The sequence below is a fragment of the Dryobates pubescens genome, chromosome 4 (assembly GCF_014839835.1).
Source record: "Dryobates pubescens isolate bDryPub1 chromosome 4, bDryPub1.pri, whole genome shotgun sequence".
Taxonomy (NCBI): Eukaryota; Metazoa; Chordata; class Aves; order Piciformes; family Picidae; genus Dryobates; species Dryobates pubescens.
Window position 1 is genome coordinate 24,329,090 of NC_071615.1, and position 16,121 is coordinate 24,345,210.

Consider the following 16,121-nt stretch of genomic DNA (forward strand, 5'->3'; position numbering starts at 1 on the left):
CATTAGAGCCCTTGAAAAAGCACTTTCAAATTCAGAAAACTAACAGTAAAGTAACTATTCAAAGTTAAAGCCATAAAATGACATTCAAATATTTAAGCAAAGACCATAAGGTCTACAGGAACAAATACATGCATTGCATTCACATGTTTGTGAACAGAAAATTAACAGTGTATACTATTGCATCATTTCATACATAAAGTACTTTCAAGCAATTCTGACAATCTCATTCAAACAGAGCTGCTCCAGCATTAACTCATGCAGGTTATAATTTCATTTTCTGCCAGTTAGCTGGCTTCCTTGTATGCTATTACCTTAAAACAAAAGAGTGGTACACAGCATCGTGGTATTTAAGTTTAGGTTACTAATTGAATTGAAAGAGGACATACCCACTGCTGGTGCGTCATACTCATCCCCAAGTAAAATTTCAGGAGCAGAATAAGCAAGAGATCCACAGCTTGTGGTGAGCTTCTTTCCAGGCTGAAATTTATTACTGAAGCCAAAATCAGTCAATTTCACGAGTCCTTGTTTTTCAAAGAAGACAACATTCTCTGGTTTTAAGTCTCTGTGAACTACATGCAGCTTATGGCAGTATGATATAGCATGAACTATTTGAGCAAAATACTTTTTTGCCAGATCTTCATTCAGACCTTCTTCATGCTTCATGATGTAATCGAACATATCTCCTCCATCACCTAGCTCTAAGATAAGGTACAGCTTCGTCTGAGTGTCAATCACTTCATACAGTCGTACTATGTTGGGATGCTGCACTAATTTCATGCATCTAACTTCTTGGAAAAGATGTCCAGTGGCTAACGTGTCCAGTTTGGTCTTGTCAATTACTTTTACTGCTACTTTTTCACCTGTAAAGACATGCCGAGCAAGTTTGACCACAGCAAAATGGCCTCTGCCCAAAGTTTTATCCAAGTCATATAATCCTGCGATTTTCCCATCATATCCTCGTTTGAAGCCTGCCATTCTGTTTCAGAAGATGGAATATTTAAGCTCTTTGGAAACGTGATCCTTTCATATAAGAGTGTCTGATGCAAATAAATAGTCCACTGTCATTGCCAAGGGTGCCTAAAAATAAACAGACAAGATTAGGTATTTGTACAAAAATAAGCAAAATTATTGTTCTGAAATGCCCCTGAAGTTACAGCGGCATATTATTACATACTACTGGTGAAATTCTTTAGTTTTCTGCAAAGGGTTTGCTAAGCCATGCTGTAGTAACAAACAGAAATCACACTATCAGTATGCTTGAAGGAAAAAGTGAATTTCAACAGTGTAATCATGAAAATGTCTCTGCAAATCAGTGGCATTCATGTTCTCAAAGGTAGAAACCTTGCAAGAAATACTTGAAGTCAGTCTTTTGGGGACTTTTGCAGCTACATTAGGAATCAGCATATTGACAAAAGGAACATGCCTCATTTATCTTCATTTTAGCATATTCCTTCCTGTTGCAGCGTGAAACAGCTCTAATACAAAGTTCTAATAGAATGACTTTGGATTTTTATATTTGCCCTTTTAACAGCTTCCTGTTCAGGGAAGCCCAGACTGACATACAAGAGTTAATTTTGTTCCTCTAATTAGGTTGAGCACTATGAATCGATACTGCAATTACAACAAATGAACACAGCTTTATAGGCTGAAATGAAACATTTGGGTTGGATGCATTCTTAGTGATAAATAAAATGTCTTGTTAAACTGGTGGTAAAAAGTTTGGATGAAGGCTCTGTATGCTCAGCAGTCCTGCAAATGAGTCAGGAGAAGGGGAAGAAGAGTGGGAAAGAAGGGGAATGAATTTGAGAGTTCAATTTATTTGTGCTGAACTCCTGCTTACCAGTTAAAGTGACATTTAAGTAAACAAGATCCAGCATGTAAAACATTTCATATTCAAGCCTGGTTTTGAAGGTCTTATGTCCCCTGACATTGTTTTGCCCACACAAAGCTTCCCAAAGACTTCTAATGCATCTTTAACTTGGATTGAGGCTTAAATAAAAATCTGTAGCTATCAAAAAGCTAACCATTTTCCCCACTATATGTGCAAAGTAGCTAGAAATATGAAAATCAGATGGTTTATTGCCAACTCAACAAAACACTGAAAACCATACCACTTTAGAATATATTTTCACAGGTTCAAAACTGAACTTCAAAAAGACTCTCTGAAAAGGAAGCTGGCAAACAAACAGCTCCTTATTTTGTTCCTGAAGTTGAAATGTAAGCATTAGATTAAAAACACTCCCTGCTAAACAAGTTATTTCACAGACAGTGAAATTAATGGATCTCGTTTCATAAGGATTCAATTACAAGGTTGGGGGTCCTATGAGGATTCTCTTATGTATATAAGCTCACCTTACTGCCTCTCTCTGCTGGAGCCATGGTATAATCTCTTCCGTATCCAGCCGTCTACTTCAACAAAGCCCATGCGAATTCAGTTTGAGACCTCCACCTCTGTAAAATTTGAATTAAATCAATCAGCTTCTGAAACCTCCTAACTCAGACAAGGAACAGGGTAAGTATAACAACCATATAAATATTGGGGTTTGGGGTTTTGTTTTTCTTTAAAGATAATAATCGAGTTTTTAAAAACTGCATTAGACTTTGTGTTACTCTATCTTTTTGCTTGGCTACTAAGCACTGTGCTTCAGATGCTCTTCCAAAACCCACTCCACTTCAACGGAAGACATCATAGCATCAAAATTAGGTTGATACAGCTGTGTCCCAACACATCCCCACCTCATCTTACAAAGTTTCCCCTAACACTCCTGATTAACCATGTAATACCATCCAATCCGTATTCCAGAAAGTACAAAACTAGACTGGAGTGTGCGACGTTAAATCTAATGCCCATGTCAATCACCCACCTACCTGTAAGGACACATTAGAAGATGCATAGGGAAGAACATAGTACAAAAGCAAATGTAACACGAAGTAATGAAACTCTCCTCTTCAAAATACTTAAAAACTTCTTTACATCAGAGGGTAGTGCCTTTCTGTTTAATGCTGCTTTATTCTATCCCTCCCTGTGAAACTGGGAAGGTGGTTGATTAAAGCATGTGAAACTTTTAGTATCAAGAACATCCTGCAACAAGGAGTTCAGTAGCTTAACTATGTGCTGTGAGAAGAACCACTTCCTCTTGTTTGTTTTTAATCTCCTGATAACTTGTGCATCTTCTCATTCACCATCTGTTCAAAAACAAGAACCACCATACTCTATTTACCTTGCCTCAAGCAACTCAGTTTTAGTTTCCTCCCTTCCTAGCTTCGGTTCAATCTTGTTCAAGTTTTAGTCTGCCACTCCTAATAGAGGTTATTCCACAAGCTTTAGAATGCTTCTCACGTTTCTCTACACACTTCCTGGCTTGTTCTGTACTACTTAAGCCAGTCTGGGGGATTTTACTTCTATGAAGCACTGACATTTTTATGTGTAATGCTTTAGTATAGTTGTAGTTTGTCCCAGCATACTGACCTAACTGCCAAAATGCAGGATAGCCATGTACACACGCTAACCACCTAACCTTAACCTGTATGAAGCAACAGGGGAGACACTACTCTGCCCATGTGTGACTCCAGTCTCAATCCTAAAAGGACTGCAAGAATTTCAAAAACCCATCCCACATAAACATGCTTTACAGAGCTGCTCTCTCCACAGCACCCTAATCAGATCCTTCGCTGCTTCTAGATGAAAGAAATAAAAACAAGCACAAAGTTAAAGTAGTTGTATATACAAGCGCTGCTAGAACATTACCCCTTCTTACAAATCTGGTTTATCCATAATGCACCCTCTAATCAGTACCTTATGCTCAACTACTTAACAGTGTGTTTTTTTAAAGAGGTCTCAAACAACACCCTACACGCAAAATACAACATAAAAGTTGTGTCAAAAAACCCCAACAAATCATTCCCGAGACAACTGAAGTTAGCAACACCACAAACTCCAGTGGCTCAAGGACCATTTCTTTCTTGAATATTAAGTCAAACCTCAAGAGTTACAACTGTATTCACACATATTCATCACATCCTACAAATCCAGCCCGATCACTAAACACCTTTACTCAGAGGAGATGTGGTTTACACTCAAAAACAGCACTCGCAGATAAGGCAGAGATTTTGTAATGCATGGCAAAACCAAAGTTTTGTTATTGGAAGATGTAGGTAAAACATTTTTTTCAGGTGATTTTGACTTAGCTTTTCTTTCTTACATTCAAGGAGATTTCATCTCCAACAGAGCAAAAGGGAGAGAGAAAACCCAAGCAGATGTAACAGACTGTAACTTGTCTGAATTTAAGTAACTGCAACAGTCAGCAGTAAGAGAAGATTTATACCAATTATTTTGTTCACGTGGCATATTCTCAACTATCTTTGTATAAAATTAGGAGTGATTTCTCTTTCAGTAACAGAATACACAAACATCAACCTGTCAACAAAATTCCAGCAAAAATCAGTTATGTCTAAGCCACAGAAAAATACATCAGACAGTAATCAACAGGGGGGAAAAAAAAGCTTACAGAAATGGAAGATAAGCTACACTTACTAATGCTGCAGCTCCATTAGCTGAAATAAAATTAGAGTAACAGACCAACTAATATTAATTCTGTGGTTTTAAACTAAATCTTCAGAGAATAACCTCACAGCTAAAGACAAGAATTGTAGATGCACACAGGGTTCAAAGTGAACATACCAAAATTAAGAGTTGTTCAGTAGCAGGCAATGGATGCAAAACTGTCATTGTGCATATAGAGACACACTTCAATTATAATTTAAATATGCTACCTAAAGGATTGCAGTTGCTACACCAATGCATTTCAGAGAAGGTTTTTTCTCTGTTTCTCTCTAAAGTAAGGTGGCAACATTTTGAAAGCACTTAAAGATCAACTAAGAGTGCAATTTAACAAAGTACCAACCTTCAGGCTGAAGCCTCTTTGTGACTTCACCTTTGCAGCTGTCTCCCTAGTTACATCAGTAAAAAATACTTGGGGCTGGCTGACTATAAATGGTATCACCCAAAACTTCCAGATTTAACACACTTTACTACCATCAAGCTCTACATAGAGTCAGCATTAATGATAGATCATTGCAGAATCCAGTTTACAATGTGACCTCTTGAATATGTTTACCAAATGAAGGAACTGCAAACTGCAGGATGGAACAATCAAAATTTCAACCGGGGATGCTTTGCTGGCAAGCCAAATTATAGCCTGAAGAACAATATTTAAGACACATTTATACCACAGAAAGTATTTCTCTGTCTTTCTTTTAATTCACATTATCTCAAGTCCTTTACAAGTTCATTTTTCAGTATTAGAGTGTTTAAGGTTTCTAAGCAATGTGCTTACTTATTCATTAGCAGCATTTAAATCTATGTGGCTAACTACGTTTATACGTATAAGAAATAAATAAATGTGGTTTTCCTTAATTATAACCAGAATTTAGCAACACTCCCAATACTCACTTTATGCAATGGAGACATTTACCAGTAAATAGACTCAGAACAGATACTTCCTCCCAGAGAAGCTTACATTTCCTATCCCACAAAATACTGCAAACAGCCTCTGTAGCGGAGATCTACAGAAGCCGTTTACTAATAACACATGCAGCCTATTAAGAGGCTTAACAACAATATGGTGATTCACTCATCTCTAAAAGATGGATTAATAGATCTGTTTAGAAAAGCAGCATGCTGCAGAGGCACTAGTTTTTCTTTAAGCAATTAATCCTGTTCAAAAATTGTCATTGTATTAAGCATTACTTGCATGACCAGCCTAGTTCATCTTACTTGAATGTATTAGCTTCTTTCTTAGAAAATTATGATTCAAGGTTCCATTTGAAAAAAACCCACAATTATACTATCAAGCAAAAAAATAACAGCTTTCCTGCACCATCAGCCTAAAAGACATATAAAACTGAAGTAATCTTCACTGGGACTCATCTGTCCACAGATAACCATTCACAACTACCTTCGCGATAGACTGAGATCATAGTATCAGCCAGGGTTGGAAGGGACCACAAGGATCATCTAGTTCCAACCCCCCTGCCATGGGCAGGGACACCCCACACTAGAGCAGACTGGCCAGAGCCTCGTCCAGCCTGGTCTTAAACACCTCCAGGGATAGCGCCCCAACCACCTCCCTGGACAACCCATTCCAGGCCTTCACCACTCTCATGGTGCAGAACTTCCTCCTCACATCCAGCCTGAATCTCCCCACCTCCAGCTTCGTTCCATTACCCCTAGTCCTATCACTACCTGATTTCCTGAGAAGTCCCTCCCCAGCCTTCTTGTAGGCCCCCTTCAGATACTGGAAGGCCACAATTAGGTCACCCCGGAGCCTTCTCTTCTCCAGACTGAATAGCCCCAACTCCTTCAGTCTGTCCTCACAGGAGAGGTGCTCCAGCCCTCTGATCATCCTTGTGGCCCTTCTCTGGACACGCTCCAGCACATCCATATCCCTCTTGTAATAGGGGCTCCACAACTGGATGCAGTACACCAGGTGGGGTCCCACCAGAGCTGAGTAGAGGGGGAGAATCACCTCCCTTGACCTGCTGATTGGCTTTCCAGGCTGCAAGTGCACACTGAGAGCTCATATTGAGCTTCTCGTCCACCAGCACCCCCAAGTCTCTCTCCTCAGGGCTGCTTTCCAACCAGTCACTGCTCAGCCTGTATTTGTGCCTCGGATTGCCTTGACCCAGATGCAGTCATAGAATCAGTAAGGTTGGAAAAGACTTCAAAGATCATCAAGTCCAACCTGTCACCCAACACCTCTTGACTACTAAACCATGTCACCAAGTGCCATGTGCTCTTGAACACCTCCAGGGATGGGGACTCCACCACCTCCCTGGGCAGCACATTCCAATGGCCAATAACTCTGAAGAAATTTCTCCTCACCTCAAGCCTAAATGTCCCCTGGTGCAGCTTGAGACTGTGCCCTCTTGTTCTGGTGCTGATTGCCTAGGAGAAGAGACCAACCCTCTCCTGGCTACAACCTCCCTTCAAGTAGTTGTAGACAGCAATAAGGTCTCTCCTGAGCCTCCTCTTCTCCAGGCTAAACAACCCCAGTTCCCTCAGCCTCTCCTCCTCTGCTCAAGGCCTCTCCCCAGCCTCATTGCCTTTCTCTGGACATGTTCAAGAGTCTCAATGTCCTGAAGCATCTCTTGTTTCAGTGAAACAAGTCAAGACATAAGAGTCTATGATAAAACAAATTGCACCCTAAAGCAGATAGCTACATAGAACAAATGAATAATTTCTCAAAAAAATTTTCATTTTCTGTTAGAGGAGTTTAGGATGACTCAGTGGCTACACACATCCACAAGATAGACAAGATAGATTAAACAAGTTCACCCTGTTTCTCCTTTTGCTTTCCTTTGTCTAAGATGAGTAACAGCATCTATACCAATCACTTATTTACTATGTAATTATATGTTCAGAGTACAACCCACACTGCTATTCTTCCTAGAAACAGTAAACCTGAATTTGACACAAAATGATCTAAGATCCAGAAGGAAGCCTTCTACTCTGAAAACAATTTGCACAAATCATCAGAATCCCAAAGCAAACTGAAGGACTTATCAACTCAGTATATAATTTCCCACATTTTTCCTTAGCAATTTATCTGCTATAATACTGTAAGATATAATCACAGTCTAATCCATGAGCCTTTAAGAACAATCTGTGTTACTATGAGCCACTGTGTCAATCTGCTTTCCCCTACAGTGTTTACAATCACCTTTCCTTTTATAAGGGAGAGCAAACCGTCTAGAATCTGTAAAGCATTGCAGGAGTGAAACGTGAAGAACATACACACTTAATGCATACCACATGCTCTACAAACTAGTCGTGATTCAACTCCTCCAGAACCTTTAAAGCTTTTAAAGCTTCATGCCACCCAATATTACTTACCTAACAGTCAAGACACAATGAGACTTAAGATCCCAAGAATTTATATTCTCCTTAATTTTCCACAGACAGATGCCACAGTCCAGCAAAGCCCTTCCCTCCCTCACCTTCCTGTGGCCTAAGTCTTTACAACTACCATTCAAATTACTCAATTTGCCCTACAGCAAAGCATTTTGCAGATGCAGCATTTGGGGGAGAGAAGAAAGGAAGAATCATGAGGGGGTAGAAGTGTTACAACTCAGCCATTACACAGATACCATACACAATGGTATCTAATGCTTTATTTTGCCCTTTGCTTGAGAGCACCACAGCGCACACACAATTTTCCCCCTCACTGATGGCAAACCCCAGAAACAGTCCCCCCGTCTGGCAAGTTCCACAGTAAAACACTACAGTAGACTTCTTTTCAAGGTACACTTGCACTTTTACTTTCATATTGGGGCCTCCTTGTCACCTCCTACATCCCCACTTCATAGTGTTTTACTAAAATGTCAAGATGTATCAGCAAATCTCTGTACATTCAGCACCGCTACACCTAAGATGAAGAGTTAACAAGCTGTTCTATGTTCCGAACATAAATAGAAGAATTAACCTGCACAACTTAATGGTATGCCCTCGTTTTAAACAGCCTTCGAAATTTTGCTCCAAAAAGAGAGCTGCCAATTGCTGACTAAATTTTGCCATTAAACATTATAGGAAGCCTGCAGTGAAATGTTAGTGTTTCATTATTTTGTCCTGTAACATGGGCACCAGAGCTACCGATGCATAGTTCAGTTTTACAGCTCCTTAGAATCCAGAAACAAAACCAAAATGTTAACAAGAATGCTTCAACTCTAAAGTCCATTATTCAGTGAACAGCCAGATGCAGAAACATTTGACTTAAAACATTGTTGCTGTACCTATAAATAAAAGGTTGGGCAAGGAGGGGTAGTATTATAGACTTGAGAAGAAATAAAAGTTACTAACATGATTTTGTAACAGAAAATTACAACAGACCACATCACCTGAGATCTAAGGGCAAGACTTCAATGCAGCTCCAATGTATGGAAAAAATTAATCTTAGAAAACAGGATGCTCAATTTAGGGTGTCACCAATTAAAGAATACATATGGTTATCAGAAAGGAATTTCCTAAGCCTTTAGACCTATAGATTGCTGTCTACCAATCTACTTTCATGAGGGACAGTACAGTCACATCAAGCACAGAAAGTTCAAGCTTTCCTCTTTCATATAGGTTTGCAAAGCTGTGATAAGCGGTTTGCAGACACTAGTAAAGAGCTAGCCAAAATTTGAGAACTGTTGTCGAAACTCCACTAGATAGTTGACATCTTTGTGAGAACCATCTTCAATAAAGACAAGTGAAAAAGCCACTGGATCTGAATGGGTCCTTCAAGGCTCCCCACTTTAAAAGTCAAGTAGGTTTATTTCCTTTTTCTTCCAGAAAAACTAGGTAAGGGGGGGGGGGGGGGGGGGGGGGAGGATACAGACAGCATATATTGTAAAGCAGTAGTAATAGCAAGATTACGATTACAGACTAGACACCAAAGCTATTAAGAGGACAGATGTGCTGAGTGATTGAACTATGATCCATTGCCAAACCCATCATTAGTAATCACTGGCATTGGTTCCAGCTGACTCCAGTTGTGAAATGCATTTAAAGCCCAAGATACTTTCATAGCCATGCTGATCATCACTGTAGTTCACAAGGCACTATCTGTTTCTAAGAGGTATTACACAAGAGAAATGCAATCTGCCCTATGGATTTTAAAACTCAGCAAAAGCTTTACGCCATTTAAAGTCCTCATACCAGTCACAGTTCTAAAAGCAATTAATTTCATGTCTGTTTTTCTCTTGTGCCTACTCTCAAAAGTCCAGTATGCAGCTAAACAAAAAAAGTAATACAAATACACACCACCACCCTGTTCACTTATCAGATGCTTCAGCAATACACCACTTAAAACTGAAAGCTGCTCTTAACATTATCACCACAGAGGAAGAAAAGAGCACCAGACCTTCCCAAATGGACACATCCTTTAAATTATCTTCTACAAAGTAGTATATGATAACGTCTTTAAAAAGCACTCAATCCAAATTTGCTATCTGCTAGTACTTTCTTTTTTACCTGTAGACCAGTCACAAAACTTTGTTTAGACCCTGTGATGTCATTGTATTAAAAGAAAAATAGTTTCAATTGAAATAATGCTTTGCATTTCCCACTGAAGGAAAAATTTGTCCTCGGCTACAGGAAATTAAAATGGGTATCTTAGTGGCAGGCATTCATAAATCTAGCCAGTCAAGATCTGGTATCAAAGTAGTCTGAAGATCACAGAAACCAACCAGCTTTTCAGTCAACCATCTTATAAGTAATGGAGATGGCTCTCAGTAATTGGGACTCCCTAATCCAAAACCATACTTTTCCAAGCTTAAGGAGTTACTTCATTTCTTCCACCCCCTTCAAAAGAACTAAGAACATGAAATGGATTAAGAAACACTTTGCACATCAGACAGAAGTCATATTATTGCAATTCATGATGGTATTACTATGTTTTAGACAGGACACTACATCTTCATTTCCAGAAAACCTACCCCAGAAACTTTCCTGCCGGAAACAGACAACTCAGATGTAATGGGTTGGGGCAGATCCCCTCCCCACCACAGGCAGAAATAACGACTCAGGCAAACGGATTGCAAAAAAGTGATGGAAAGTTTAAATAGGAAAACAATAACAAACAACAATGAAAGTTTTACAGAGACCCACAAGCACCATGACAAAGAGAGAGATCCCAGAACATACCCAAGAACATCCCATCCCCACCTGGGGGTACACCCAAACCCCCCCCCAAGGCTCTTTCTTCCCCCCCCCACCCAGCCTTGGGCCTGAGCAGGCCCAAGGGAGGCAGCTCACGCCATGTTACCTAGGCAGCAGCAGGGGACCAAAGAGGAAGTGAAGACCCCGCATGGCCTTTTTATAGGGGAGCAGGGCATTATGGGAATGGAATACCTGGTCCCTGTGACCACCCCCTGGGCTGGGCCCACCCCTTGGGACCTCCCAGGTGTGGCCTGCGCAGTGGCATCTGGGCCAGCACCCAGCCTAAACCACCACATCAGATTACTATTACATCTATCTGGACTCTTTTAGAGGAATCACCTCACCTACTCCATGTTCATGCATTCTCAGAATTGCTTCATCTTTTTCAAGTGTCTATTTATTAATATTACCACGTAATTTTCTCATACCAAACAGTGTAGCAAAGACCACTAATGGGAACTCTATAAACATTCCATCACTGATTCAGCCTGGTTTAGCCTTTTAATAAGTTACCACTTCTGTAGCACCTAACATCATCTGTTTTGTAAATTCAAAATCACAAACGTGAATTTTATTAACAGAAGCATAGAATGCTTTGGGCTGGAAGGAACCTTTAAAGGTCATCTAGTCCACCTCCCCTGTAGTGAGCAGGGGCATATTCAACTAGATCAGGTTGATCAGTCCTCTCCAACCTGACCTTGTATGTTTCCAGAGATGGGCTTGTACCACCTCTCTGAGCAACTTGTGGCAGTGTTTCACCACCACTATGTTTTGTTTGGATAAGAAAATTCTTCCTTCTATCTAGTCTGAATCTCCCTTCCTTTAGCTTAAAAGCATCAGTGGTTGTCCTACTGCAACAGGCTCTGCCAAAAAGAAAATCCTGATGTTTCTTATAGGCTTCCTTTATGTACTGAAAGGCCATAATATAGTCTCCTTGGAGCCTTCTCTTCTCCAGGCTGAACAATCCCAACTTTCTCAGTCTTTGTTCATGGCAGAAGCATTCCAGCTCTATGGCAAATTTTGTGGCCCTCCTCTGGACCCACACCAACAGGTTCATGTCCTTCTTGTGCTGAGGATTCCAGAGCTGAACACAGTACTCCAGATGAGGTCTCAGAGTGGAGTGGCAGAATCGCCTCCCACAACATGCTGGCCACACTTCTGTATCAAGTGGAGGTGAAAGCATCAAATGTTCAGGTGTGAGTATTTAGATGCAAATGTGTGCACATGGTTAGTGCCTGTTATGAGCAATAATAAATTCTACTAAATACTTCAGAATCACCTCCGAGTTCAAGTTTTAGCTAGCTTTATTCGTCTAGCAATCTTTTCTGATAAATCAATTCAGTACTTAAGCTTTATGACATGCTGCTTTGGAGGTGTTCCATCTAGAATACAAATTACCTATACCTTAAGAAACAGCATCTAACCCCACCTACAGCTACTCATTTTCAATACTTTGTCATTTATAACTATTTAGGAACTGGCAGACACACGAAATTCACTATGCTTCAATATGAACTAAAATTGTGGAAGTCCAGGCTATCATCTCTCAAGTAAAGTTGGTTTACATCCAGCCAGCAACTAGATCGGAGACTGCTGGAGAAAGCACTGACTGTTACCTGAAGAGTAAAAGCAGTACGTCAGATTCAGTGCAACGTTCATGCCCTAACACCACTGTAGAAGATCACTGCACAACTGAGAGATTCAGCATTTCAGAAATTGAACATGCTTTGGTTTATATTTCACAAGAGTAAAAACTATACAGAACTTTTTCCTCATTAAGTTCTTAACTCTAGTGTACTAGAGCTCTGCCATGGTAAGTTATCCTATAACCGTGAATATAGAGTTTTTCAAATCCTCTTAAGCGCTCACATTGTATTGTGTATTAAAACAATAGCTGCTTTACATTATTACAGAAGCTGTAGTATTCTCCTTAAGTGCTTGAAAGTCGTGCAACCAGGTTACTAAAGTTAATTATGCAATTCAGTATCAGAATAGTCATCATAAACTGCAATTCAGCCCTGTATACAAAAGGCACTGTCCCTGTCATTGGTTTCTTACTTTAAAACATAATTAGAAAACACTATTAAGTAGGAATGGACAGAAGTTCATCAAGAAGTTTTACAGCTACAGCATTTCAGTGGAGTTTTGAAAAGAGACAGAATCCAAGAAAAGTACATTTTTTACCATGAGACACACATTCTGAGGAAATCCAGCTTGCTGTACCAGGACACTGAGCTCTTGAGAGCAAGGTAGGCAATAAAGCAAAACAAAGGTGCTAGCTTGGCATTACAGTTGCTAGTGGGATTAAAAAGGACAATGACACACTGAAAGTTTAGACTGCAAAAGAACTACTCAAATATGTTATCAAAGGCAGGCATTAGAGCCTTAGAAAAGAGCAGGTTGGTCAGAACCACACAGAAGGAAGGTGACTACTGCAAGTATATCTGCAGTAGTGTCTTAATACGCTATTTGTTTAAAGCAATCAGAAAGCAAACTACAGTGCAAACACCCCACAAACACTAGTTCTCATAGCAAGATGATTCAAGAAACATCAGTAACCTGTACAGAGATTCCAGTATCCAAAACACACTCTGCACTTTTCCGCTTCTCAACTGTATTTAAACAAACAAACCCACACACAAACAAAATTAAAAAAAAAGTAACACAGTTTATCACTAAGTTCACTTAAGATGCCACCTTCTCCTTTCCTTGCAAGCCCCAGGTATGGATCACAAAGATTGCTTCAAAATAGCCACGTGAACATGGCATCTTAAACCATATTCTGCCTGCCAGGCACTACTCCAGCATTCAGGGTCACCTTTCTTGCTAATCACTTGAAAGATCATGCCACCATTTCTGCATTTTTTTGGTCATTTATAATATTCATGGGAAATATGAGACAAGGCTGGACTTTCTCTTCTTTAGATTTTATCATTAAGACCACAAATCTGGAAATTTTTTCCACATAGTAAATATTGGTCTATGTAATTTAACACTTTGAGGTGTTCCACAAGGCACGATTTGATTGGTTTAGGTAGAAATGACCATTAGTTAAGTTTCTCAGATGCCTTCTAAGGATCAGCAGTTGTACAAAAATAACTACCAGGCAAATGCCCCCTGTCTGTGATATGCTAGTATACCCCCCCACACACCATTTACTAATCCAGTTCCTAATGGTGCATGCCTTACAAGAACTGCTTAATTCTAACATCATAAGCTTGTAAACACCATACAGATTTTGTTCTGCTGAGATTCATTAAACTGGTCCTTTCCTACAGCCTGAAGACCTAAATATTATCTGTCAAACCCTAGAAAGCTGCCTATATGACCACGTAATGACTGCTCTACAGAGGGTAGGTGCAACCAGATACGCAGACAACTCATTCATGCTAGATGGCTGTAAATCACACAACATACTTCTACCCCAGGAACTGCAGTGGTGCTATTGAGGAAACCACTTCTTTGCATACTCTTAACAAGCTCTCAAAAGTGAGATGCTAAGTAAGAAACAATCTATGCCCAAGCAAAAACCCAAAGCTTTTTATATACCTACATGCCATGTAAAGCTTTCGCCTTCACAGGTGTTCTAGCCTCCCTCACCAATAAAAATATCCAATCTGAAAATAGGTCACATTTGTTGCCAAGCATCCTCTGGCCAACACAGACTTTTTCCCTGGTGGATGTTTTCCAACACTTTATTCAGTCTAGGTATTAAAAAACCACCAACGATAAACCAAACCAAAACAAAAAACCCTACCCAAACCAACCACACATCTGTCCTTCGGCTATTACCATGACCATGTATCAACCACAAACAGTTTTAAAAGTCATCTTCCATAAATTTAAGAAGTAGAGTACTATCTATGTGCCAAAAATGTACCTAGAAAAAAGAACAAAGCCCCATCCCTGGAGGTTTTTAAGGCCAGGCTGGACATGGCTCTGGGCAACCTGATGTGGTTTGAGGTGTCCCTGCCCACGGCAGGGGGGTTGGAACTAGATGATCCGTGAGGTCCCTTCCAACCCTAACAATTCTATGATTTTATGACTTACCTACTCCTCCGACCAATTTCTATACAGGCACTAAATTCAAAGCAATCCACGACTGACAAAGAAGTGATACTCGAGCTCCTAGCCTCTGTCAGCTCCAGCTCTGCGAGTCCGAAAGCGCCAGCGTGCCTTCCGAGCAGACCTGTTGGCTGTGCACCTGGCTGCGAGGGGGCGAGAGGAGGCACCCTCATCTCCCCAACACGCGCCGTGACCGGACCGACTCTTTACCGGGCGGGCTTTCGCCTCGCTTGTTTATCTGCTTTTCCTGGCGGCAGCGAACACGCGGCGGAGCTTGCGAGGTGACTCTGCGGCGCTGACCCCGCGGTGTGCACACACTGGCCCAGGGCGGCGCCGAGGGCGCGCACAGCGGGTGGACACGCGCGGGCAGAGACACGCGCGGGGTCAGATGGCAGTCGCGCGGCCGGTCACACGCACGCCCCGCCACGCGCGCACCTGCCGCGGGGACGTGTCGCACGCCACTGCCTCGGAGCGGCAGAGCGTGGGGCGCGCCGGGGAGCGAAGGAAGCTCCCGCCGGGAGCCCGCCGATCCCGCAGAAACACTCACTTCCATCCCTTCTCCCTCCCCCGCCTCCAAATCTATTCTTTCCAGCCCCGGGCGGCACAAACACACCGACCTTCGTCGGCCAGGAAACGTCCCCCACCGCCTCCCCCTGGGCCGAAGCCGCCATTGGGCCGGTCGGGAGGAGCTCGGCGGGCGAGGCCGGCTCCGGGAGAAACGGAAAGGAGGAAAAAGGCGAGAAATGGAGCCCACCACACCCCACCGGGCCATCTCCCTCCTCCCCGGCCCAGCGTACCCAGCCTGCGCTGAACCCGACCCAACCCCGCCGGCAACTTACTGCCTGCAGCAGTGGCGTCTCCTCGGGCCCCACGCCGCCCCCTGCATGGGCAGCACCCACGACTGCCCTCGGGAGCGGCAGAGGGGACGGGGAGCAAGGCAGGAAGGGAGGGAAAGGGCCGAAGACTCCAGAGGGAGCAGTGGGGAACCTCGCCTGGACCGCGGGGGATCGGGGGCGACGGCTGGGGCGACTCCTGCCTCTCGCCTAGCAGGCTGGCCGGTTGGTTGGCTTACGCTCCACCGGGCCCAGCCGCTGCGGCAACTCCGAGACGCAACTGACAACAACGGCCTCGGCGGCTGCGGAGAAGGAGGGGGAATAAAGGGGGGGGAGAGAGAGGCGGTACGAGGCGGGGCAACGGACACCCGGGCGATCCCGCGAGGCGAGCAGCGCTGCGCCTGCGCGGCGGGGAGGCCACGCCATTGCCGTCACGGCGGGCCAATGGGGGAAGAAGGGGAGAGGCCGCTCGAGGGGAGGGCAGGACGGGGCAGTTCAGGGGATGGGCCGATCGGCAGCAGTTG

General features: G+C 42.5%; 1 protein-coding gene across 1 annotated transcript in view; it reads right to left on the reverse strand.

Annotated features, from left to right (window-relative positions):
• SNRK (SNF related kinase) overlaps positions 1-15,898 on the reverse strand; it is a 39,293-nt gene extending 23,395 nt beyond the window's left edge. The window contains exons 1-3 of the mRNA XM_054160955.1: positions 15,604-15,898; positions 2,353-2,451; positions 387-1,077 (exon numbers count right to left, since the gene is read on the reverse strand). Of these exons, the coding sequence (XP_054016930.1) occupies positions 387-975 (589 nt within the window). The 5' untranslated portion in view covers positions 976-1,077; positions 2,353-2,451; positions 15,604-15,898. The remainder of the gene's footprint in view (positions 1-386; positions 1,078-2,352; positions 2,452-15,603) is intronic.
• Between the last annotated feature and the right edge of the window lie 223 nt (positions 15,899-16,121).